At 39.7% G+C, this 26,680-nt stretch overlaps 1 protein-coding gene across 3 annotated transcripts in view; it reads left to right on the forward strand.

Annotated features, from left to right (window-relative positions):
* Positions 1 to 2,697: 2,697 nt before the first annotated feature.
* The window catches only part of PPP4R3A (protein phosphatase 4 regulatory subunit 3A), a 44,224-nt gene continuing 20,241 nt past the window's right edge, over positions 2,698 to 26,680 (forward strand). Inside the window, exons 1-4 of one of the 3 annotated variants that reach the window (XM_005438884.4) lie at positions 2,698 to 3,975; positions 12,464 to 12,519; positions 21,607 to 21,705; positions 24,102 to 24,719. In XM_005438884.4, the coding sequence (XP_005438941.1) occupies positions 3,834 to 3,975; positions 12,464 to 12,519; positions 21,607 to 21,705; positions 24,102 to 24,719 (915 nt within the window). In that variant the 5' untranslated portion in view covers positions 2,698 to 3,833. Of the gene's footprint in view, positions 3,976 to 12,463; positions 12,520 to 20,065; positions 20,131 to 21,606; positions 21,706 to 24,101; positions 24,720 to 26,680 lie in introns of those variants that run through there. The other 2 variants (XM_055715832.1, XM_055715833.1) reach the window with 2 other exon arrangements.

The following is a 26,680-nucleotide window of genomic DNA, read 5'->3' on the forward strand; positions in this document are numbered from 1 at the left end:
ATTGACTTTTTTTTAATATATAATAGGCCTATAGTAGTCTTAAGATTTAGAAAACTTGAGCTGTTCCTAAAACTACCAACCATGCATATTCCTTATGTTTTCATCCATTTTCCTATGCTTTATAGCTTGTAATGATGGCTAGGTTTGCCTTTTTTCTACTTCTTGTATTTATTTCAAGCTGCTCTGTTTGCTTCCCCACTAAATTAGAAATGTATTTTTCTGAATGTCCCATTTCTTCATTACAATAGACTAACTTATTTATAGATATTTTCTTCTTTAATAGACTCCCCCTATTCTGATAGTTTTTCTACGTCATATTTCTTTTCACTCAGTCATTCTCCACGGCTTTTTTGAGAACAAGTCAAAACATGTTGGGAACAAGAGGACATAGCCAGTGTCCATGTGTGTGTATATAGTTTGTTTCCATGTACTGAACGTAGCCATGTCTAAATACTCAGGCAAGCACTGACTTTCATTCTAGCAATTATGATTACCATAATAAAGTCTGAAGTTATTACTTGCCCTACTAGGAATTTTTTTGGTCAGAAAATAATTACCTAGGATTTTTAGGACCTCTAATAATGCTTTAGTGCATAGCTCCAAGTTATATGTCTGATCTGAAGTTCCTCATACTAACAATGCAATTTTCTTTCCCAAAATTATGAGCAGATATTGAAAGAAAAAGTTACCTTGTTCTTTAGTCTTGACTGCTGTGCAAGAGGCCCTTGCTGGTAAATCCAGTTTAGGCTTAATCCATCCATATCGATCCACATGCATTTACTTTCCTATGAATAGGAAAAGTTTAAAACTGTATTCAATACTTCATTTCCTCATTTATTACTCAATTTCTAATGGGTGAAAACCTCTGCCAGGGCAAGGTCCTTTATTATTTACAGGAACTAAGGGAGCCTAACCTCAGCAGTCCCTGAAGATACTTCCCCCTGGACACAGTCTGTCAAACCTCTGGAAATGGAGAGAAGGAACTGAGGTGTGACCTGACACACTTTACCTTCTCCCTCATGACTCCAAGGAAAAATAACCTGAGTGTTTTTTTCTTTCACATCTCCTTTTCAGCATGGGAAGTTGCCCTCCATGGCTAACCTTTCTTCTGGAATGTCTGGGGTGGAAATGTTTGAAAAAATAAAGCCCCTTGCCAAAAATAATGAGAACTGGGATAAAACCTGACAAGCAGGCACTGTTGGGCTGAGCATTGTTCAAACTGGTATAAAAATAATACAAGGCCAATTAAAAGAAGCTGAACCCAAATTTTCATAAAGCAAACTATGCAAACTGAAATGTGATTGAACTTGTTTTCAATTCACAAAAAGCCCTGAAAGAATCAAAAGTGCAGCGAACAGTGGTCTATACTTAATGTGATGGCCACAAGAGGGTACAGTTTGTAAATTGGAAACGAGTATAATGGTCCCACAGAGGTTTCTCTAGTGACATCGATCTTCTTAGAAGTCTCAAAAATCCATCTCCAGAACTGTGTAAGAGAAGTTCTAGTGCAGCACCTCCCTGGGCACATCCCCTTGGGGGCTGCACTGGTCTCCGAGTGAAGGTGACGAGCACCTTTCTGTGCAGGTGCGGCGTGACAGTTCCCCTCCATTGCAGCCCATGGTCTGCAGTTCTCAGGCAACTGCATCTTTTCAGACCTTTCGTTGCCTCAGCCAAGAACACTACCGAGAACCGCTGAGCACAACACACCTTCAGCTGTGCTATGGGTACCCAAAAAATACTCTTGAAGGCATTTGTATTGTTAACCAGCCTTCAGGTGTCAGAGCCAGGCCTGAAAGCAAAGGCCAAAGGGCTTCACCTGAGCACATCAGGGAACTGGGTACCAGCTCTGGAGCTGGCTGGCTTTCTCAGTGGGCAAGCAGATGGAAAACTGGTCTTGACCAGAGGCTTCCAAGTGATGTGTCATTGATTCTGGGGTGAAAGCTCATCATCTGTGGTTTTGGCTCAAACCAGCCCCTGTATAACTCACTTTGATAAACAAGTATCAATACTTGTTTTAAAGTATAAAATGAAAACAAATGGACCTAGTTGAGTACTTAACTCACAGTGAGCTCCCATGTACGCAGCGTGGCAGGGATACGCTCGGAACACACACAATACCCTCTGATGCAGTGGTGTGTCAGTGGGGTGCTGAATGCACTAGTGCTTTTGCACATTTTAGGGAAATCCCTCAGACGTATGTTCAGATGTTGGCAGCGGCAGCAAAAGCAGAGCCTCGACAGCTTCTGTTTGTTACGGCGACTGTTAGATCCTATCTCTGCTGCGGAGCCCCAGTAGCCGCTCAGCCAGAAGCTGTTTAACTTTTGGATCAGTCAGCAACGCGTGACAGGAAAAAAAAGGAAGATAGGAAAGGCACCGGCAGCCCACCCTCTGGCGAGCGGCCCCCGCTCCGCCGAGCGGCGCGCACGAAGACCCCGGAACACGGCCCCAGGTGCAGCCCCGGGGCGTCCCCCGCCGTGGGGCCGGGGCCGCGCGCTTCCCGCCCCGCCGCGGTACCGGTCACCGCCCGGCCCCGGCCCCCCCCCCGCCGAGGTCCGGGGAGGCAGCGCGGGCAGCCGGCGCCGCCCCTCCGCTCCCGGGGCCCGCGGTCCCGGCCCGGCCAGGGCCCCACGCGTGTCCCGCCCGCGCGGATCCGAGACGGCGGTGCTGGCGGCGCGGAGCATGCCCCCACCCGCAGCCCACGCGGGGCGGCTGGCCCTTTAAACGCTGGCGGGCGGCCCGTGCCGCCGCTGGCTGGGAGACCCCGCGCCTCCAGTGAGAGGTGAAACCAAGATGGCGGCCGCGCAGTGACTGAGGCGGAGACGGAGCCGGTGGGAGCCGGGCTGGACGGGCCGCGCTGTGCTGTGTCGCGCCGTCGCCGCTCGTCCCCTCTGAAGGGCTGAGCGTCTCTCCGCTGGCAGGGCTGCTGAGCGCCTGGAGCGCAGCCACGTCGCCGGGCGCGCTGAGGAGTCGGGACTGAGCCGCCGCAGCACCGGGAGGAGGAGGAGGAGGAAGAAGAGGAAGAAGAATATGGCGGCGGAGTCGGGCTGGGAGTGAAGCTGCCGCCTGCGACGGGAGCCCATGGGGGAGACGGGGCTCTGAGCCCGCCCGCCCGCTTCATCTCGCCCCGGGACAGGCAGTGCCTGCAGGCCGCGGCCAGCCCCGGCGGGAAGGACGGCTCCCGGAGCCCCGCGCTAACGGACGGCGAGCGAGGGGCTTCGGGCCTGGGCAGCTGCTGCACAATAGAGCCGAGCGCCGGGCCGGGGCGAGCGGCCCCTCTCCCGCCTGCCTTCCCCCGCCTGCTTCACCCCGGCCTCGCCAGCCTCCCGCCTGCTTCCCTCGCCAGGGCCCCGGCCTCCAGGCTCGCCTGCTCCTGTCACCCCGGCCCGGCTGCCCGTTGTCGTCCGTGCCATCTGCTGTCCACCGCTGCTTCCACTCCCGTGGATCCTCTTCTCCTCCAGGATCCATTCTTCACTGCCTGTTCTGCCAGCCCTTCGCCCTTGCCAAGAGCCTCTTTCCTCTCTGCGGCTCTCCCCTGCATAGGCTCACTCGCCTTTTGTGCAGCGCTTGACGGTGCCTGGAGCGACTCCCCTTTCATATCTTCACCTCCTGTTCCCCCTCTTGCCCTGCGCCCCCCAGTCCTCTGTTACCCTCGATAATGAGGATCCCATTGCAGCACTGAAGAGGAGTAAGAAGAGCTTGCTTGGCGTGCCCGTGTGGGGCTGCTACCTTCTTTTCTGCTCCCCTCCTTTGAGGGGGGCCTAGCCCCCGACCAGTCTCCTGCTCCTCCAGCGGTTGCAAGCCAGAGTGGTGGCAGTGGTGTGGCAGGCGGCAGGATGACTGACACCCGGCGGAGGGTGAAGGTTTACACGCTAAATGAGGACCGCCAGTGGGATGATCGAGGCACAGGGCATGTGTCCTCTTGCTACGTGGAGAGGCTCAAGGGCATGTCCCTGCTAGTCAGGGCAGAGAGTGATGGTAAGTGTGTGTGTCTGAAGGTACGCTCTTTCCTCATCCTACCCAGCAAAGGAGCTGGGCCTAGCTTTGTCTCTGTTGCTGTAATGTTTTGCTGCGTAATTCAAATGCGATTCTTAAAAGCAAGTAGGCACTAACCGTAGTTCATTCGTGTTAGGCCAAGGGTAAGAAATGGAAGGTTGCCATGAAGTGCATGCATAGTAGGCGCTTGGTTCATAGCGAGTACACAGTGTTGCGTATAAAATACGTTCAGGTCTTGTAAGTCTTGTATGGTTTATGTATCTAGTGTTCTATCACCGGGTTCCCAACGTATTTCAATTTCAAAACTGGTGATTGTGATGTATCCTTCCTTAGATATTTCTGGAAAGGATCCACTCATGAAAGCTGTTGTTCAAAACTTTGATCATGTTTTTTAGTAGTAAATGTTTAAAAAGTCATTGTATGGCTAACACCCCCTCCTCCCCCTTTCTTTGGTAGCAAGGATTATGCAAGACTTTAAAAGCTGTCAACAGTTATTAAAGTACAGTTGTTACAGTAGTAAAGACAATACAATGGACAGAGCAGCATTTTCAGATTTTTTTTTAATGGAATGGTGGTTCTTAGTCATTAAGCTGTTCTAGATCTTCTTGTAAATCAGTTTAAAATGATACATTATCAACTTCCTTCACATTTTTGACAACATATGACAGTAGTACAGGCTGAGTAGCAGAATCTACCCCTGTAGCTGCATGTTTGGGCTAGTCTGGATTGTTGATTGAGTGAGTTCATGGCTGCTACGATCAGAGTAGATTTTAAAATATGCTTTGCCATATCTAGCATGTACCATTTTGCTAGTTAAGTCTGTCGGTGCACAACTTATTACTTCATCAGATACATAGCTACTGTATCTAGTGACTTGTAGATCTAGTTATAGCTTGTGACTGTCAACAGACCTTGTGATTTTCTTTATTTGGCTTTTTCATTTTAGGAGCTAGGATGAAAAGCAACTTGAGAATGATTAATTCTTACTATTTGAGAAAGTTCTGACAAAGTACAAAGATCATAAACTGATATTGATGAATCAAACTTTCATCTGAGCAGGGTTTTGATAATTGATAAGTGTGAATCTCGGGGTTTTGTAGTTTCTTGATTATACAGTAAAAAATTAAACCAATACTTGATTTTATCTATTTTACACTGAAGAAGATGCATTTCTAGTTTGGTCAACATCACAGTGTAAGAGAAAACATTCAAAATGGAAGTAGACTTAGTTTAATTTCAACATGCGGGAGTGAGGTAAAAAGAAAGGTTATTTTTAGGCTAATCTTTTATTAGGTTTTAAATTCAATTTTAAATTAACAGTTTATTTTTTTTGTAGGTAGAGTCCTATGTGGCTGATGTGCTTAGGTTTAAAAACTATCATGTCTTCTATACACTAAACAATTTTCTGGTTTTTTTGTGGTGTTTTTCGTTTTTTTTTTTATGAAAAGAAAGTGAAAGAACTGCAGTTCATAACATGCCTGTGAAGAAATAGCCCATTCAAACTAAAACCCAGTTATTGACTTTCAGTGGAATATGTATGCTTAAAACTGGCTAGAACCTGAATTGGACTGCTGTTGCCAGCTTATTTGTTCTGAATGAACATCTGTAAGAAGGAAAATACAAATTAGTATAGCTGATCCCAAAACAAAGATGAAGACATTACTTTGTGTTGCATAGTGAAGATACTCTAATAAAAGCAGAACTTACTAATAGCACCTAATACACAGAAGTATATTTAATAGGATACACACATTATACTTCTCTCAAACAGCACACATGTACTTCAAGAGTGTTGAATAATATACAGAGCTAAAGTTCTTAATTTAGTATGCAATATCAGTCCTGGGTAAATGTGCACTCTATTTATAGGCTGGTTTTTCTAACTTGCTTATGTAAACGCCTCATAAAACTTGATTTATCGTTTGTTTACTCCCGGTGTCAGTTGTTTGTGGGTTGGTTTTGAGGGCAGATATAGTAATTTTTGCATGTGAGCAAGTGGTTTGGAAAAAGATTTGTGTTTTCGGCATCACTCAATTTCTGTGTTCCCTTGTGTGCTTTAACTAAATGAAGGAGCTGACTGTGATTTAATTTTTTTCCTCTCTAGTTATCAAAACCATAAAAGAAGTAGGAGCCTGACCTATACACGATTTGCCTCCATGTTTCCATTGCATTCTTGTACTGTCTTTCTTCACCAGCTCCTCCTCCTTCCACAATGAAACCGTCTTCCTTCCTCCTTTTCTAAACCAGCTTTTCCTAGGTTTGAGCTGAGATTCATCCTGTGCACGCTGGCATGTTCTTACTAACTTACTCCAGGAAGCTGACTGAAAACCTCCGGATCTGCCTGAAGCTGAAGGCTCAGTTTCCTGAGTGGGGGATGCCGAGGGGATGTTACCAGTAGTTCCTGCTGTGTATGGGAAATTCCCACTCCTGTTAAAGGGCCAGTTTGGCTGTGCACAGAACAACAGCAGATTTACCAGAGAATCGTATGGCTGACCACGTGGGCTAGCACATAGTTCAGTCTCTTGATTGCACAGCTGTGACTTGGTGTAGCTCCTAAGTGCTTTACAAGTGGTTGAGATTTTATGACAGGGTCAGGGTGTTCAGATAAGGGAGCTACAATCAGTATACCAAGTCCAAGGTAAGCGGTCATCTGGAACGAAAGTAATAACTGAGTAAGAGTGCTTTTTTTTTTTTTTTAAATACGTAGGAGTGGAGTTATTTTTCTTGGGTTAGAGTTTTATTAACATCTTAAAAGAATTTAGAGCAGATGGGCTATTTGTGTTGCTATCTGGGATGTCTAATGCTCGCAGGCACTGAACTTCTAAGAGTCATTACAGGCAATTTGGTGTAATCTGTTATAGTACAGAAATGCCATACACTGCTTTCAGATCAGATAGGTTAATCTTTGAAACAGTGAATTGTATTTTTTTTTTTGCCACTTAACTGTTAACTTTTTTGACTTGAAACCCTGAAGTTTCTCTGTGTGATTCCTAGTAACAGTGTATTCTACTTGAATTGCAGTAGAGCAGTAGTGAACTCTTGTTTTACCAAGGGTCACCTTCCATGTGAGTTTCTGTGTGTAATCATAAGCCTTTGATTTCTTATGACCTGTTTCTCACATGGTATTTTAGGCTGCTGTGGCCTGCTTAATTTTTAAAATGTCTGTGTGCTTCTAGATTTTTCACTGCATGGTTTCATATCACTTTTGTTGTTCTGAGCCCAGATGGCTGAAGAGACCTCTAAAATTAACTTTTCTGTTCAACTGTTTTCGGTTAACTTGAAGGCTTAAACTTTTAATTAAACTTTACTAGTCCTGTAACTAAACTTCTTGACAAGCCAAAGTGAACTCCCACATTGGAGGCCATATTTGCCAGCTATCTTTTAGGAACTATCTAATAACTTTTATTCAGAAGTTGTAGTTTGCCACTTCTGAATTCTGTATGTTAATGCCTTCTGCCACAGGGCAGACATCTACATCTCTGCTGTTTCTTTAGACTAGGTATCAGTAGCCCCATAATACTGGCAGAAGGCTTAGCCAGAATTTGGCTTAAGTTTGCTTTACCTTGCTCAGACTCAAAGGATTACTTTTAGTTAGTTAGTTTTAGGAAAGCAACACTGAGAAATTTGTGGCTATATATTTACCTTAGGTTAAAATGAGGGGAAAAAAAACAACCCAGAAACATGGGGGATGGGGGGAATTTTTTTATTTGTTTTCTCCTGGTTCTCCCCTCTCCTTAATATTTGGGTTTAACCCTTCAGAAATGTGTGTTAGATGGGAGAATAGTCACTTGTGAGTGCAGACTGTGTTCTTGGAGTTCTGTTTCAGCTGTTAAGTTTCTGTGATTCAGTAGCAGCAGAAGTGACTGCAGAACTTAAACCTCTGAGTGTATCTTGGGAAAACCAGCTCTTGAATTGAAACTTACTTAAACATGTTTATATTGGTGAAGGGTCATGCAACACTGTACCTTTTCTGCTTTTGAGGAAGGATCCCCATAATTTGATGGGAGAGGAGCACTCTCATACCAGCAGGTCTCCTCCATATGCGTACACGTAAACAAGTCTTCAGATTTGTTGTTTAAGACTACTGCATTGGGATATTTGATGTTCTTTAACTGTCTTTGAAAATAGCGTTGTATATCTGTATGTAGTCTGTTTTGAGCAAGTCTTTCCCTATACACACATTCCTTTCACAGCACAGAATGGTGTTGTTATAGAAACAAAAAAACCCAGCTGTGCTATATGGCATTACAGTGGCAAATAACATAATTCTGCAAATCAATTTTCATCTTTATAGGTGGTTTTAGATGTTACTTTCTGGCACCACTGTTTTGCAGTTACCTTTACAAATTCATTCAAGGCTATAATTTAGAAAATAACTAGATCTGCATAATTTTCAGGGCTTTATTAAAACTATGGCTTGTATTAAGGTGAGTTTTCAGGTCTTACCTAACTTTGAGTAGAGTCATTGTGTCAATGAAGGTAAGATTTTGTTGGCGTATTTTTATAAAGTAGACTGGATAGTCTTAATGTATTTTAGTATAGTACCAAGAGAAAAATACCTCCATAGAAAGTAATTGCTTATGACAAATGCAAGAGTAAGCATCTTAAACTGTATTTAGGAATCAGTACTGATACTGACTTTGGAGAAGAACTTTTATTTACAGTATGTAAGATTTTCGTAAACTTTTTCTGATGAATTTATTTTACAGATGTGTTTCTGTTGCCTGGTTCCCAGAAGCAAGTAACAGAGACTGCCTCATACCAGGAAGGGGCCTGAATCTGTAAAACTTACTGTACAAAAGTAAACCCACTGAACTAACTAGTAGAATAGTCACAGATTTTGAGTTGTTGAACCCTTTTTGGTGAACAAATTGCACAAATGGAGCATCAGATTATTCAGAAGGATGGATTTGGGGCAGCTATTAGTTGTAGAGCAGAATTTACACTTCAGCATGTTTCTATCTCCAAATTCATATTTTTCTAGTTACAGTGAGGAGTAAGTTGAATCATGTAGTGATGAGAAGCAAGTCAAGCCTTGTAAGGCTTGATTTGTCTTTCCTGCAAGCATCAGGTTTAGCAGAGAAGAAGAAATAAGTCTAGTAAAGAGGTCATTCTCTAGTGTCTGCTTCTGGCCTGGAAGATGAAATGTCTGCATTCAATTGTCTTCAATATTATTTTTTTTAATAGGGGTTTTTCAAACGTGGCATTCAAGTTGTGTGATACTCGGCTAATTTCAGGATCTCATTGTCTGTAGATCTGTGTTTAGCAGTCAAAATGTTTATCAACTGCTTTTAATTTTTTTTTAATCTAACTATTTAATTCATACTTGATGGTATTAAGTATTTCTGGACAGTAAAGACTTTCTAGAACCTAGTCAACTAAGTTAATAGGACAAAATAATATTCTGAAACTTGTCGTTGAAGCTGAGCCTTTGAAACTGAAAGTAAGATTGAAGTGAAATACTGCCTATAACTGATGATTGTAATAAAGGGAATACTGTTCCTAGATGTTCACTAGGCAGACCCAAAAATTCAAAGCTTGAGACTGTGGCCCAAGTACTGCAGTGTATTGGATTCATGGTAAAGCTTATCTTAGATGTTTTCCTTCTCTGCCCTGCTCTATAGTTTGTGATTATTTTTTTTTTTTTTTTTTAGTTATGCTACTGCACTTGAGCACACAAGCAGTTTTGTTCACAGAGCTGGTGCAAGTTAGAAAACTGGAAGAACTCTTAAGAAAGGATAGTATATGTGGTTTTGGGGGGAGACTGCTTTTCCATTGTGTCTTGTTTTCCCTTGAGGGCTGTTTAGTTCTGTTTTGTTGTTGGATTGTGTCTGAGTTTGTAAACAGCTCAATGCAAGAGCAGTTGAGACAAGGCAATAGCTTCTCAAGCCGGCTTCATTAGTGAAGGCTGCTTCTTGTAGAACAGACTTAGAAATTAGAAAGAAGTAGACATCACATGTAAGTTGCTTTGTTAATTAAAAAAAATTATTGTATCAGATTATCACAAACACAGTAAGCTAATGAATATAAAAATCTTTGATAAAGCTTCTAAATTCACAAAGTAAAACCTTTCTTATTAGACAGCAAACTGTTACGATACTTACGTAGTTCTTTAGTGATACACCACTCTTTCAGCAAGTAAGATTTTGTGATCTTGTTGTTAAGTCTCTTCCCTCACCTCCCCCACCATAACATTTTCATCAGTGACAGACAGTGGGATGGAGTGGACCCTTCAAATCTGCAGATCACACCAAGCTGAGTGGTGTGGTTGACACACCTGAGGGACAGGATGCCATCCAGAGGGACCTAGACATTCTTGAGTGGCGGGCCTGTGTGAACCTCATGAGGTTCATTCAGCAAAAGCCAAGTGCAGGGTCCTGCACCTGGACTGTGGCAACCCCCGGTATCAATACAGGCTGGGAAACGAAGGGACTGAGAGGAGCCTCACAGAGAAGGACTTGGGAGTACTGATGGGTGAAAAGCTGGACATGAGCCGGCAATGTGCACTCACGGCTCAGAAAGCCAACCGAATCCTTGGCCGCATCAAAGAAGCATAGCCAACAGGTCAAGCGAGGTGATTCTGCCTCTCTGCTCTGGTTGAGACCCTACCTGGGAGTACTGTGTCGAGCTCCAGAGTCCTCAGCACAGCAAAGACATGGACGTTGGAGTGGGTCCAGAGGAGAGCCACGGAAATGATCAGAGGGGTGGAACACCTCTTCTGTGAGGAAAGGCTGAGAGGGTTGGGATTCAGCCTGGGGAAGAGAGGGCTCTGGGGAGACCTTACTGCAGCCTTTCAAGACTTAAAGGGGATTTACAAGAAAGATGGGAGCAGACTTCTTAGTAGGGCCTGCAGCAACAGGACAAGGGGCAATGGTTTTAAACTGAAAGAGGATAGATTCAGACTTAGCTATAAGGCAGAAATTTGTTACGATGAGGCTGGTGAGGCGTTGCACAGGTTTCCCAGGGAGGTGGTACATGCCCAATCCCTGGAAATGTTTGCAGTCAGGTTGGGTGGGGCTTTGGGCAACCTGATCTAGTTGAAGATGGCTTGGTGATGGGAGTGAACTGGGTGAACTTTGGAGGTCCCTTTCAATCAAAATCAGTCTTATTTTGACTGATCGCAATATGACCCTTCCACATGTTACTTCCTAGTAAACACCTAGTAATTCTTGAAAGGAGAGTGGGATTGTTTTGTAAATATAACCGATGAGATTGAGGATGCTAAACAAATTTCGGTTTGGGATATTTTTTGCTGTGGATTTTGTAATGGATATACTCTTCAGATGGTGAAAACTAGCTACGTGTTGATCCTGCTGTGAGATTTGGAAGTATAGTTTTTGATTCCAAGTATGTTTTTCAAATCCAAGTAATTAGTTTTCTTGTCCTGTCTTAAAGTTCTCAGTCTTCTGTATTTGAGGTGGTTGAAGCATTTTTTTATTTTTCTTTAGTGTAGATTTTGTGGGGATGTTTGGCAAATGCTATAGTAATATAAATATAAGACTGCCTTCTAACTGTGGCTATGAAACTGAGAAGTTGAGACTTTTCTTAGAGTTTGGACTTTATTCTTCAAAAAAAAGTGAAGCAGGTAAATAAATGGAGAAGTGTCTCTTTCAAGGGTGTGCTTGCAGCCTTATGGTTTCTACTACAAGGCTGATCATGCAGGTGAATTTATCAGTACTTCTTCATGTATGTTAAGTGAAGCTCTGCAGGTATGTAAGTTTAAGTCATGGCTTTAAAGAGTCCCTCATGCACTGGCATTTGTGCAGCTGAGCAGCGAGGTGGATGAGGGAAATGATTGGACCAGAAGTAAAAGTGGTTTTAAGGGTTGTTTTGACCTAGATCAACCCTCCAAACCATTTAAACATGACAGGTATTAACAGTAATGCTTATGCAAAAGGAAGGACAAGAAAACAGACATGAGAATGGAATTGCTGTTCTAATGTCTTAAATCAGTGTAAGCTGCTGTGAAACCGTTGTTCCTAAGTTTATCATGTCTGAGTGTTTTGGTGGTGTTACTTGCAGTCATAATGGTTGCTGTTGTAAGCATTGGTTTCTAGATATGCTTTCCAGCACAATAATGTAAGGGTTTTAGCTAAACTTTGAGAACAGTTAGCCATGTGATTAGCAGATTTTGTACAAAACAACTGTAGGTGATTTACAGAGTGCAGTTGTGATGCTTTTTATGTGATTATTTTTTGTAGAGTTTATAATAAAAAAAATATCTGTGGAAAAGTAATTTCTCAGAATAAGAGGTTAAAACTCCAGTCCTCAAAATACTCTTGAATGTTCTGTACTATGTGAACAATATTTTTGAGGGGAAAATGAAATAGAAAGTGTAGGATATGGGTTTAACAGGCTTATTGTTGGGAGGAAAGGTGTTAATACATACTTGAGGAAGAGCGATCAGAAAATTCATGTTGAGATTGAAATTCTAGTACACATGTAAATAAGTGGAACTTTTTTTTTCTAGGCTCTCTTCTTTTGGAGTCCAAAATTAACCCGAACACTGCGTACCAGAAGCAACAGGTAAACATACTTTTTTTTTTTCCCCTCACATTTAAAGACAGGTTCTTTAACTTCAGCAATACAGTATTTTTTTTGCCTGTATTACACATTATATTGTATGGTTTTGTACCAAAAATAGGAGGCAAATAGTTCTCATCATTTTTGTGCATTTCATAATAAGTGTGTGTTATTTATCTGCATTTTTCTGAAGTCACATAGATAACTTGCACTCTATTTTACATCAGAAAATGCTTTGGAAGAGACAGGCAAAGCATAGTTCTGAAAATCACGAAATAGCTGAGGTTCCTGAGGATTATAGTATCTGAAACTTGATATCTGGCTTTTTTTGTCTTTATATTTCAGATACTACAACTTTCAATGTCTTTTTTTTTAAGTGAAGACTAGAAGGCTTTAAAGTTATATCCATGTTTACCTTTGTTTGGATTTTACTTGGAAGATGGATATGGATTACTACTGCTTCAAAACATTTTGTATACATAAAAGAAGCTTTTCACCTCTAGTTTGCACCTTACTTCAATTATTTAAGCTATACATTATGAGCTCCTAAAGAGCGCTACAGAGATGAGTGAGAAGTGAACTGCTGGTCTTGCACTTTGCTGTTCTCATCTCACATGCTGAGAATTACACTTAGAGGTTTAGAAATGCTGAACCATTAGCTGTCTGGTCAGCTCAGACTTGCTAAAATCCTGTCAGGTACAGTTGATGTATTAAAACATTTTTCAGTCTTCAGCTTCAATAATTTATTATAACCATAGATACAGTGTAGTTTTGCTCACGGGCAGTCCCGGTGGTTGTGGAGCTGCAGCTGCTTGTAGGATTGTATGTTGAACTGAATGGGGAGAACCAGTCTGGGTTAAAATTACCCTCCTTTGGAAAATTCAGCCTGTATCTGCCCCTTTATAGAATTCATCGTGCACCGTGTAAGCAGTCTGGTAAGGCCAGCCTGGGGTGGAGAATCAGTTTCAGGGAGTAAGAAAGGACAAGATGAGCAAGAATGTGAAGGAAACTAACTTTCAGTTGTAATCCTGACAAGCTTGAGGTCATGCTTTAGGATTCCTAAAATTACACTGAATATTTCACACCTTTATGGCATAAAATGCTGATCTAGTGTAAAATTGCTTTGCTGGTTCAAATCTGTTCAAAGAGCATTGAGGGTAAGCTTTATGCCAGATCAAACATAAAGCCTACTTAAAGTAGACATAAAATTGTAAGATTGCTGCAAGTGACCACACATGCCTGTCAGTGCAACAGCATTTCATATCTGTGCGCATTGCTACTCTGGGTCAGACATGTATTGTAATCTTGCACTGTAGAAATCAATACTTGTGATTGTGAAAATATGGTTAGAGAAATAACAATATTGAACATGAATCTGTCCTGTTAGAACAGCACTGTATGTTTTCTGTGCTGGAGAAGGAAAAGCACTGTTCTTAAAATTTCAAATCCCACGTAGTCAGAAATTTATATTTGCAGGTGTTCATATTATTTAAGCAAAGCAGTGTCTAATACAGATTGAATGTAGGGCTCCACCCTGAGCCTTAGAAATACCAAATCTTTCTCGATGTGTGTATCTATCGTACTTTGTAGCACGTTATCTTTCAGGTGAGGCCTACTTACCCTTTCCCTTAGTAAAAGGCCATTTTAAAGTTTAAACCTGGTTCCGTATGAGCTAAGCTTGGAGTTTAGCAGCTGAAAGGAAGGGTTGTTTCTTTCCAGCTCTGCTTATAGAAGTCTGAACTGACTAAACTCACTAAACCACAAGAAAATTAAGGTGATACTCCAAATCACTCTTCAAAAACTGGTTAACTCTCTATGTCAGCAGAAGTTTCAGGCCACCTCACACGAGATCCATTTGTGGAACTGTGAGATGGAAGTGTGAGAGAGATCTTTCCTTTTTGGCTGCAGAAGGTCACTTAGGTCAACTCGGCTACTAGTGGAATTGCAGCCTGAAATAGATTTACTTTCGAGTTTGCCTGCAGTTGTCAGCTGTGCTTATAAAATTTCAAGAAAAATCTCCTAGAAATGTAAGACTTAACAGTGTAAAGTTACTTTAAAATTTTATGGTTTTGTCAGTCTTTTATCTCAAAATTCTGTTATGAGGGTGAACCTCCATTCTATTTTAAAGGGGTACACAGCAGTACACCTGTTTTTACTGTGACATACTTGGCACGTGGCTTGTGGGCACTTCGGGTATCTAATGGCACAAGTGGATGAGTTCTGACTTTTGTCTAGGCTGATGTGAGGCTTGTAAGAAGAAACAATTTTTATTGGACCAACTAATATAATTTGTGGTTGGGAGGAAGCAGATATGTGATAGATAAGCTCTTGGGGAAACTTGCTATGCCAGTTGCTTTGGATTCTATTTGGGATAGAAGTTCTTCCACTGGTGAAAGAACCTTCTACTTGTGCTGTGCTGTTAGTGCCAGCGTGAAACAAATTGTCTCATTAATTGTTGATACCATAAATTATGCAGTTTCCGGGGTCTGTATATTTTAGTGATAACTGTTGCAGCTTAGATCATTATTTGTCAGAATAATAGTGTGAAGACCTGAGTACAGGTTTGCCTTGCTTCCTCTGTTCTCTTGACATGTAAATCATCCATGGAAACTAGAAAACCCCAACCCCCTCCCTCCCCCCCCCCCCCCCCCAACCCAACTGAAAAACAAAACCACAACAAAAGCCATGCCCAGTGAACCTGGACTTCAAGTAAAATTTTGTCAAATTGTCTGCTTTAGATTTCTTGGGGGTTAGGATTGAAAGCAATGACTTCCCTTTACCATGGTTTAGTCAGGTCTCTGTGTGCACATAAATGTTGATCCACTTTATGGCAGGTACAGCTGTCTGCTTTTCTTTTTGGAGTGGAAGAATATTTGGCAGATCTTGAGACCTACCTGCTCGGGGACTCTTTTTTTCATACATCAACGTGGTCCAGAGATACTTCAGCTCACACAATCTAGCCTCCTGTCATCCCAGACTTACCTGCCATCTAGAGATTTGAAATAATTCCTTAAAGCATGAAACACATAGGCAGTCTTTTAACTACCTCTGCACTAGTCGGATAAATTAGGTTAGTCTTTCACAATAGAGTCATTTTCTGCTCTGCATTCAAAAAGAAAGATATGTGTGTATATATCTGATTCTGTAGCATAGAACTGCTACCAGTGGAAGTCTTTGGATGCTCTGAACTGATTGGATTGGGGTATATACTTTTCAATATACTTTGGCAGTGCTTTGCCAATAGAACAGTAAAGAATTATCTTCAAGTTTATTTTAGATACATCCATGTACATCCTGTAACCCTGTTATGAAGTATGTATTGCATCCCTTTTTATGCCTGAAACGAAGACTGGAGTTGCTTCCACCTATTGTGTCTTGCCTCTGCACCAGAATCTTCAGTGTCTCATGTTCTTAGCTTTTGCAGTCCCTTTTTCAGTTCCTCGCATGAATACAGGGCTTAAATTCATCCAGAGTACCATCTGTTACCTATGTAGCTTGAAGGTGGCTATCCTAGAATGGTGAGACTTACTAATAACAAAATAATAAATAATAAAAAATCTTTGACAAGATCCCAAAAGGCACTAGCAGAATGTGCAGAGAAGATGAAATTCCTGCCCTTGCTGTCAGGACAAGCAAGCCAACAGTGAAACTATTTCAATAAAATTTCTGCTTATTGTAGCTATGACAGTAAGGAAAAACATGTCATTTGTGGGGTGAGGGGAAAAACAAGGGGAGTGATTGCTCTTGCTTTTGGAGTGGGTTGGTTTATCTGGTTTAGATGATCACGTGTTGCTTTATCTTTATGCATGCTTTCCTGTGAAATCTGATTTTTCTGCTATTTCTGGGTATGGTCACTAGGCCAGTGAGCTGAGGTTCTGTTACAGAACTAATAAACTGATTTATTCCATGTGATTAATGGGAATGCAGCTATGAAATTGCTAACTGAAAAGTCACATACATTTGTTGAGCTTTCACAGAAGCTAATAGAATACATTCTGCTGAAAGACTGAGTGTGCCTTTGATATGTTATTCCAATTTTTGGGAAACTTATTAGCCCATCCAGATATTCAGGTTCTAGGTGAACAAATGCACAAAACCAAATGCAGAATTCAAACTTTATATTACATTATTGTGGCAGGGGTTTTTAGCCTGAAGATTCTGCTGGAACCTACCACGATACTTATGTATAGTTAACTTAAACTACTGACACTACTCTGGCTTTTTGTTTCATAAGCAGAAGGCTTCTTATTAAACTGTATTTTTGTTTGTAAATATTTTGCTGGCAAGATGCTGAAAGGTGGCATGGCATGTCCAGAGAAGTGTCTGTAACTGTAAACAGTGTGAGGGCTTAGTTAAGGAAGACTGGCAGTCAGGCAGTCCAGGAGGGAGAGAACCAACGTTTCTGTGTTGAACTTCCAGTGGGGGCTAGGAAAGTCTCATAGGCCTAAACTGTTTGAGGGCGAGTAGGAAGAGATTAATTTGCTTTTTAAGACCAAAAGCAAGAATTTATGAAAGACCTATCTAATTTGGGGGATCACCGCTTCTTGAGAGTAGCCCACATTTCATAGGGATGCCAAGATACTATTTTGGAGCTAATAAAGAGACTAGTATTCTCCCTAGATGTGAACACCAGTGAGGGGGCACTGTCAAACAATAACAACTTTCTTAATTTTATCACATTGGGAAAAAATCTTAAATCAGCTTTACAGCAGAATAAAATCCTGAGTACCAGTTGCTCTGAAATTCTTCACTATGAAATCCCAGGGCTTGCTTTGGAGATTTTATGAATGCTGTACAACACACCTGCTAATAAATGAAACTAATTTAATGTCTTAATAAAAGTGACTTCTGGTGAGTGTTATGGTGAGACTGATAGTGTGTATTCAAGAACCTTTCTATTAAGGGAAGCGAGCCTTTTGGAAATAATTTCAAAAAGCAAGGAGAAATCATACAGTAGATGCTAAACCCTGTCCATCTAAGTATAAGTGCCACTGCTTCCTGTCTTAAACTATTGCAGTAGTATTTTTGAAGGTTAGCTGCCTAGGAATGAAGCCTCAAATAAAGCTGTAGTACACAGTAGTGCTGCAGAGTAGTAGTTCACACAGTGAAAACCTGTAACTAACCAGAACTTGCTCCATGTGGACTTGATGTAGCCAACAATGAAACAAGCAGCAGAGAAATCCCTGACTATTCTCAAGAACATAGCTTCATGCTGTATCTTTGTAAGAGTAAGAGTGCAGAAAGTTAACTTCCATTGGTAGAAATGATAAATACCTCTCTATGGGAATGTTGAATACATACGTCTTCTAAAAAGGCCATAGTCAGGATTTTTGCTTAAAATCAAGAATTCTTGATTATATCTGAGTAGTCACAATGAACAATAATATGAAAGAAGAGAAATTTATAGAAACGGCTATAGGGGACAGCAAATTTGGTATGGGCTAAGGTAGTGATGACACAGCATTATTGTCAACTTTTTTTTTTTTTTTTGCAAAGCAGCAAATTATTTTCGAACTTGGAATAAGATTGTGAACTCTACCTAGTCGTTTCCTGACTGTCATCCTATTTAAAAAAAGATCTTGCCAAGAGCTCTAATGCATCCTGAAAAATGTGAGAAGTTAGAATGCTAGGATTCTTGCAGAGCCCTCAGTATAAAAGCCTTCAATGATAAAACATTTGTCCATGTTTATGATTTAATTCACACAATGTGGCTATGATTTAATGCTGCAGTTTCACATTTTAATTGAGTTTAATAACAACCTAGATCTAAAGAACAAATTTTACATGTTTGTTTTAGTCATCCCATCCAGTTTCTTGTCTAGAGACTTAACAGATATGTTTTTGATCAAACTGAGTCAGAACTGCTTTTATGCATCGTATAAGATTGAAGAGATTATGCTCCTAGGGGAGTAATATACAAGAGTCATCTCCTTAGCCCTCTAGCCAATAGCTACTATTACTAAGCATATTTATTTACACGCCTGTTTTCTCTTGGAATGGAGGAGACAGTCTTAAGAAATTTAAGAAATTTCAGTTGCCTTGTGGAGTTGCAAGAAGTAATGTTTGGCATTTGGAAGCCACAGATAGTCCTATTGCATAGTTGAGAGATCCAGAGTAGTTAGTGGATTCACATTACACTGAGGAGATTTCAGATCAAACAAGAAAGATTCCTTTAAATAAAACGAGCAGAAGCTAGACTTGTAGTCATGTGTTTTTACCTTTACATCCAGAATTTCCTTCAGTCACTTCTCCCTACATGCGTAAGTCTTGTACTGCTCTTTTGTTTGATGAGTATAGGCTTTGTGGGATTAAGAAAATGAAACTACATTAATATCTGCATTTAACAGTGATTTTAAACTTCAGCTGAACTGTGGATTATGCAACAGACTGAAGTGTTTTTCTCACTTTGCTTCATTTTCTGTTTTTAAAAGCCCTTTGAGGCAAGAAAGGATGTACAAATAATCTCGTAAAGATCCAGAGTAGCAACTGATAGGTTTCTGTTGAGGCACTGATAATAATCTATAATATGAAATCCTTGTGTGGCAAGATAACAGATAACTAATCATTTGAAATTGTTAGTGTTGGTAATTGGAAAATAGTTTTCTAATATTAATAAACAAAACTTCTAGATTATTGTTCTGCTGCTCAAATAATTTCTTCCAGCAGTTTTTTTGTTTTGCTTTCCAGAGAAGAAACAAACAAAAAACTCAGAATGTGTAGAGGTGAAAAAATACTGTGTGAACTTCCATATATGATAGTAGATGGCCTTTTTTAGCAAGAACAATTGCTATACTATGGCCAAATACACTTCTGTACATCTGTGACCATAGTTTTCAAAAGCAGCTTTACCTTTGTGTCTTCCCTTTTGTTTTTCTCTGCCTGCCTTCCTCCCTCCATCCCTCCTCTCCCCAGAGGAAAAAGACAGAACTGTCTTGGTCCAGTGCTGGACTGTATTCAGAGACTTAGAGCTTTTGTTTACTTAGCTTACTGAAGTTTATGTAAATAACACGGTCCTTATTTGTGTTCTTTTAGTCATTTTCTTATTGTTGGTCATGTTCTTTATAAAGAAGAAAATATGTTTTGATCTTCTTTTAGAAATGGCTTGCTTAGAAATTTAACTACTTCCACTTAAATGGAAATTAATTAGATAGGAATGTTGCAAGTACTTCAAGGGTCTATTTAAGATTTAGTATTAGGTTGATTTTTTTAAATTAAATAAACACTACTCAGTGGGAAGCTGGTGAGACAGTGGCCTTGAAAACTACAGCAGTATAAATACTAATTGCAAAGATTAACATATTAGATTTTGAACCTCATGGCGTACAATGAATATTGCAGTAAGGTACATATTGTTTTTAAAGGTGGTAAAAAAAATAATTTTTTCTATTGGACCTTTCTGAATTTTTTAAACTGCTATTTTTCTTGCTCTGTAGGAGTCAGCAGTACTAGGTGCTGTCAATCTGTTATTACCAGAGTATTTGCACCATGACCTGTCTTGTAGAGAATAAACTATTAATTGTGACTTTCTTCTTCCTTTTGTATTTTGGAGGTGGTCTTCCTAAACCCCTTTCTTCTGTGTACCACCTCTTCCTCAACCCTTTGGAAAAGGAAAAGGTAAACTATTTGCCATTTGCAAGGTAAAGCCATTAGTGCCTCTGAAGCAGTATAGCTGCTCTGGTAATGGCAAATTGATTGTATTGTATTGCTTGACTGAATCCTAATGGAGCTAGCTGATCGTGCTATTTAGATTACAGTTTAGTTTAAGGAGTTTTCTAGTAAGTACATATTGAAATCTAAATGTAAGATTTCTCTTAATCCTCAGTGTTCATTTTAATATTTGAAATAAATTTAAGTCTAATTAATAAACTGTCTTAAACTTTATAGATGTCTGGCAACTGTGGTGCTTTTGCAAATATTTAAAATTAATTCCTTTAGGAATAATCACTATAAGCAAAATCTATACTTAATGAAGTAAAAATACTTTTATGTCATGATTGTCATTGAAATATAGATAGAAAAAATTTCATGTCTCTTGTCCTTAGTGAGTAAATGCGTGTTTTAGCACTTAACTGAAATAATGCAGTATCATGGGGCTATATATAATTAATGTGGCTGTATTTCGGCTAGCTTTTACAGGAGGACAAAAGACATTTCAAATAAAACTTGATTCAGTATATAAATAATGCATATTATATTGTCTTCTCTTTCCATGTTTTGGTGTTTTGTTTTTTTAATTCTAACAGTTATTTAGTAGACTGCAAATGACTGCATCAAATACCTTATCAGCGTGTGATACTGCTGTTTGCAGCATCAGCTTCCACTTCCATGTATTGGTTTTGCATGCAGTATGAGGGCTCTGATAAACTCTTGAAGTATTTAATAAGTTGGTGGAGCTTAAGTGTCTGGGTGGTAAACGTAGCTAAGCACGGTTTCAACTTCTAGAAATCTAGGGCAAAGCATTGTTTCAGAATTGTAGTTTGAAATGAGTAAATATGGTGTGCTGGTGTCAGTGTAATAAAGATCCATGCTCTTAGGCAATTAACTGTGCATATTTGAGTTTCAGTTCTTGTTTAAAGTTTGTAGGCATCTTGGGGCTGCTTTTTAAGCACATTCTGTGCATCATCACAGTGTCCTTTGGGGCCTATAAAAATTAAAAAAAGATATTACAACTTTAATCCTACAAAAGATATGCAGTTTCATGTGGTCCAGTTGAAACAGATTTTAAAAAAGAAACAAAACCTGTTGCTTTTGTTACCATATTTTATCAGAGGATGCACTGAGTTAGAAGTACATATTCCAGATGAACCTTTTTGGGATTTGCAATACCATGGTCCCATGAATTAAGAACTAGAATCTTCAGTATCTTTCTGGAACTTCCTTATTGTGATTTATGCAGAAATGGTTTTAATCCTAAGAATTTCAGAACATATGAAAATCTACAAAGTATGATGATTACAGTTGTATTGTAATACTGTCCTGTTATAGTTAGGTATCAAGCTGTTCTTATTTTAAACTTTTACTCTTTAAATACTATTCAGGTTTTTAAAATCTGAAATACAGGGCCTGAAAATATTTTTCCTCTCTTTAAAGGATACCTTGATTGTGTGGTCTGAAGCTGAAAATTATGATTTGGCACTTAGCTTTCAAGAAAAAGCAGGATGTGATGAAATATGGGAAAAAATATGTCAGGTAAGTTTGATAAATCTAAGATTGAAGCAACCTGAATAATTTTAGTATTTGTGTTCAAAATTTTTAGACTGTTCAAAGAGGTGAATCTGAACACAGTAGATGGAAAGTATGGAAAGATACTATCATCGTTGCTACCTCCCCCAAATTTTGCATTTTGAGTTTGAAAACTCTCCTTCCTCCAGAAATTTGATATGAACTTAAACTATGTTGAGGTATTTTTTTAGAGCGTTTTCAGGTCCTTTTGCTCAACATAACTTTTTAGCTCTGTTATCACCCAAGGAAGTTTTAGCTTAAAATGAGTGCTTAAAAAGTTTCATAAAAATTAGTTTTATAATTAACTTTTTCCAATTTTGCTAGAAGGGAAAAGGTTATCTGTCTGAAGTTTTATTGTAGAAAGAAGAATGTATGTGAGCTCTTGCTGAGTTTTATAATGTATTTTTCATGGCTTTAACCATATCTTATTCACATTTCTTTTTCTACATTTCTCATACTTCTCTTTCTCTTACCTCATTCTCCTTTCAGGTGAGGGACTTTCTCAACAGAACTTTTGTCCGTGTGAATGTGACAGCATGCTTCTGTTGAGTGTTAAGATTATGAAAGGTTGATCTAATAGTTGAAGCAGGAGATAGCTCTATCCCTGTATTATCACCTCAGGGCTATAGTTCTTACAGTTTAAAGAAATAAAACGATTTATTTATAGCATGTATATATTTTAATATGTGCTAATTAACTCATTATGTTTTACCATTATGACCGGATGACTGTGTAGTCACTGAGTCAGTGTTGTTGCTGGGTAACATTTGATCAGGTACTAACTATTAGTCAATACCCAAAAGAGTTTAGTCAGTTAGTTGTTGTTGTTGTTAGTTCAGTTTGTCAGATCTTTGGGTTTTTTCTTCCATTCCAAGTTTTACATTTTTTCTTAATTTTTATGCTGTATTAGGTGGGATTTCTCTAAATCTGTTGAATTCTTTATGTGCACTCTTGAACAAACATCTGCCTCTGTCTTTTGGAGTTTGTTGTCACTCATTTCTAAAATAAAGCAAAAGACATCTGGTTTTATAGTTGCATGTGTATAGATCATTCCTTTTTTCAGGAATGAGGCTTTTCAACAGTTTACCACTTACGTGAATAAGTACAGAAACTTAGGTAAACCAGGAACCTTAGCAGTCAAAGGACCAAAAGCTGGGGACAGAAACAAAATGGGGGAAAGGGGAAACTGTGTTCTTGGGAAAGAGCCAGATAAGAAGCCCAGCTTCCTCAGCCTCATGTAAAGATCCAGTATTTTTGTAAGAAACCAGTGCCTTTACATCCTGTTTTGAGGCCATGCTATTGTATTTGTGTCTAGTGTATTTGAAAGATCTTAAGCTTCCTCAGTCATTAAAGCGTCTTCTAAAAGGAAAACTTTGATACCACTTATCCTGGAAGTGGCCGCAGTTGTATAAGCAGAACAGTATGTGGGTTTTAACAGCATTTTGTATTTTAATTTTAAGTATAGGCTTGCTGTTATCCATGAAGAATTATTTCTCCCAGATTTTTTTTGCTGATTTTCAGGATTAAAAAGAACAATACCTTCTACTGTTCCACACAGCAGTGCCTTTCTGGATTTCATAAATCAGGCTCTAAGCAGATACAATTAAGATGTCATTAAAGCTGAAACGCTGTGGTGCCCAAGCATCTGTCTCTGTTTTTTTCACTAATTTGTACTTCCTGCAGTTTCATCGTCGTATCTCTAGAGAGATCTTGCAGGTCCTGTGCCTTGTTTTTCTAAAAGCTCCAGATTTCCACTACTCTTTTGTTAATGTTGGTTTGCGTTTTGTGTTCTTAAGAGGGGATTCTGTGCCTCTATGGAGTATTCAAAAAGTACGGGGTAACAGATTGTGACTTGCAGCTCTCCAGAACTGCAAACATAACAAGGCTGGCCTTTCTCTTCTGTGTGAGGTAGTGGAAGCTTTAAAAAGCACCAAGGGCAGTTAAACAGCCTATAGATAAATGTTTAAAGCTGTCACTGCAGTAATGTAATACTGATTTGCATTTGAAAATCTGCAGAAAATAAAGACTGAAAGCAAACTGCTTAGTTCAGTAGTCTCTTAAAAAGTTATCATCCACACTAATGATTATGAATGTCTTTTTTGAGGTACTCAAAATTTAGCTTTATTATTTCTCCTTTTTCTAGAAAACAAGTAGAATTAAATATCTAATGTAGAAATAATTTTGTAAAGCCCTCGGTTTGAAGAAATCTTTTAATTATCTCTTATTTTCCAAACCAGCTGTAAATGTCAACATTAATTTGCCCTTCGATTTTGGCCGTACAAGGAAGAAGTGTGTGACAGTTGTAATTACATTTTTTAAAAAGCATTCAAGTAGCAGTAAACTGAACATATCTTATTTTGTAGGTTCAAGGCAAAGACCCTTCTGTTGATATTACTCAGGACCTTGTCGATGAATCTGAAGAAGAACGTTTTGATGATATGTCATCACCAGGTCTGGAATTGCCGTCTTGTGAATTAAGTCGACTAGAAGAAATTGCAGAACTTGTGGCGTCTTCATTGCCTTCACCATTACGTCGTGAAAAACTCGCACTAGCACTGGAAAATGAGGGCTATATTAAGAAGCTCTTAGAAATTTTTCATGTGTGTGAAGACTTGGAGAACATTGAAGGACTACACCACTTATATGAAATTATCAAGGGAATTTTCCTTTTGAACAGAACTGCACTTTTTGAAGTCATGTTTTCCGAGGAATGTATAATGGACATAATTGGATGCCTAGAATATGATCCGTCTTTATCACAGTCACGGAAACACAGGGAATTTCTGACTAAAACAGCAAAATTTAAAGAGGTGATACCTATATCTGATCCAGAGCTGAAGCAAAAAATACATCAGACATACAGAGTACAATATATTCAAGATATGGTCCTACCCACTCCCTCAGTTTTTGAGGAAAATATGCTCTCAACACTTCATTCTTTCATCTTTTTTAATAAAGTGGAAATAGTTGGTATGTTACAGGTAAGTTTCATGTTTTCGCAGTCTCTTTTATTTGTGCTTGAGTAGAGAAAGTTGGATATTTTTTCCTGGAAAAATTGAGGTGCTTCGGTGGAACCTTCAGTTGTGTGATTCTGAAAGTAATTTTGAAGTGTGACATAAAAGGCAGGGATTTGAGTGCTGAGCTGTTAGATATATGTTCTCATATTTCCAATTTTGGACTAGATTCTTTGTAACTGATTCAAATGGAGCAAACACAGAACCCTGAATGAGGTTGTTTGGAATGAATAGTATTGTTTGCATTTTGAAGCGTTGAAGTTAGTTTTGGTTTTTTTCTGTATTTTGAACCATGACACACACACACCCCACCCCCAAATTACTTCAACTAGATTTCACAAATACTATCTCATACCAGGATATAACTGTTTCTAATTTTGAAGTAATTTAAATTAGTTGTTTGGAGAGTACAGAACATAAGAGTGCCTTAGGTGCTTGAATATTTTCTTAGTTTGTCTTGTAAGTCGCCAAATAATACTGCTTGGAATTACCAGTTTTTCATGATCTATGTCTTACTGCAAATATAAATAGATTCTACGATGCTTTAGATACTTTACCAGCATGTCTTTAGTATTCTGCACCAACCCATGAACTTCCTGCATGGTGTAGAAGTAGATGGTACATCTCTGTAATGGGAGCTTCCTAAAGCTTGCAACTAACTCAGCAAAGTGTTACAGCACACATATTTTAGTTTGTAGAAGTTAACTATCATTATCTTAATTCTCCTAACATTTAATAAATGAATAGCCACTCTTTGTAGGGGCTATCTGATCTGGAGAAATAGACAAAAATGCTTGCTGCTGCTGATTACCTTAATCATATTTCTCTTCAACTGAATCTCAGAACGCACCCTGCTTATTTTCATGGAAAATACAGCAAAGGAGAGAGAATTCCTTCTGTCAGAACTAGGCCTCCCGACTTTTCATCCACCACACTCAGTTGATCAGAATACTATTGTTTATTAAAGCTCTTGGAGCTTTAATCTGTCATGTCCACACATGTAGTATTTGATAAGTGGCAGATGTGCAAGACATCACCCGGGGCTAGTAGCTGAGGCAGGTGCCTTTTGGTCTGACCATTACTTATTTGAGCAGCCACTGGAGGCCTGGTGGAACACGTGGGACATCTTCAGTAGTACTAGACCCCACCTTATGCCCAACTGAACCAAACTCCTCACGTCTGTATGTGTGTCCTTGGTAAACAAAGGCACAAATGCGTATCTGAAACAGTCAGAAGACCCTAATGGTTTTGGAGCGGCCAATTTGAGAAAGCTTACAAGCCTGACTCGGAGAGAGTGCTGAAGAAGATTCAGTTAAGGGGTCTCAACTTGAGTATCCAGTATGACTAGTGTCTCTAAAATATCTGGACCTCTTCACAAGGGTTGCTAAAAGCAGAGTCCTGAGGGTGATACATTTTGGTTTGAGGAAGAGAAGGGGCTTGGGAGTCTTGGGTTTCGGTGGCCGATTCTGAGAGGAGTCTTGAACTTTGAAAAGGAGGCTGGGCAAGGAAAAAGGGGACCTGTTCCTGCAGAACTATTAAGGGCATGTTTGCCAGTAATCCCCAGGTAACTTGATGGAAGACTAGTGGCTGATTAGTTTCCTTTTTTCTGTCTCTTACAATCTGTGTTACGTTAATAGACAGAGGGTAAGCTGGGGTTAGAATATCAAGGTTTAGTGTGGTTGTGAAACTTGTTAGTTGCCATTTACAGTTGAAATAAAGGTTCAGATCTGATGTTGGTTGTGTGACTGCAAGTTTCTGAACCTTATTTTCACTTCTGTTGCTTTTGTCTGTGGTTGGGAATAAAGTATACTCCCTGTGTGTTGGAGCCAGAAGAATTAGCACTGCATCACTGTCAAAGTTAGGTAAATATTTCAAATTGTTCAAGTGCTTTCTACAGCTCTGAGGAGCCAAGAGCTGTAGTGCACAAG

The sequence above is a fragment of the Falco cherrug genome, chromosome 7, assembly GCF_023634085.1.
Source record: "Falco cherrug isolate bFalChe1 chromosome 7, bFalChe1.pri, whole genome shotgun sequence".
Classification (NCBI taxonomy): Eukaryota; Metazoa; Chordata; class Aves; order Falconiformes; family Falconidae; genus Falco; species Falco cherrug.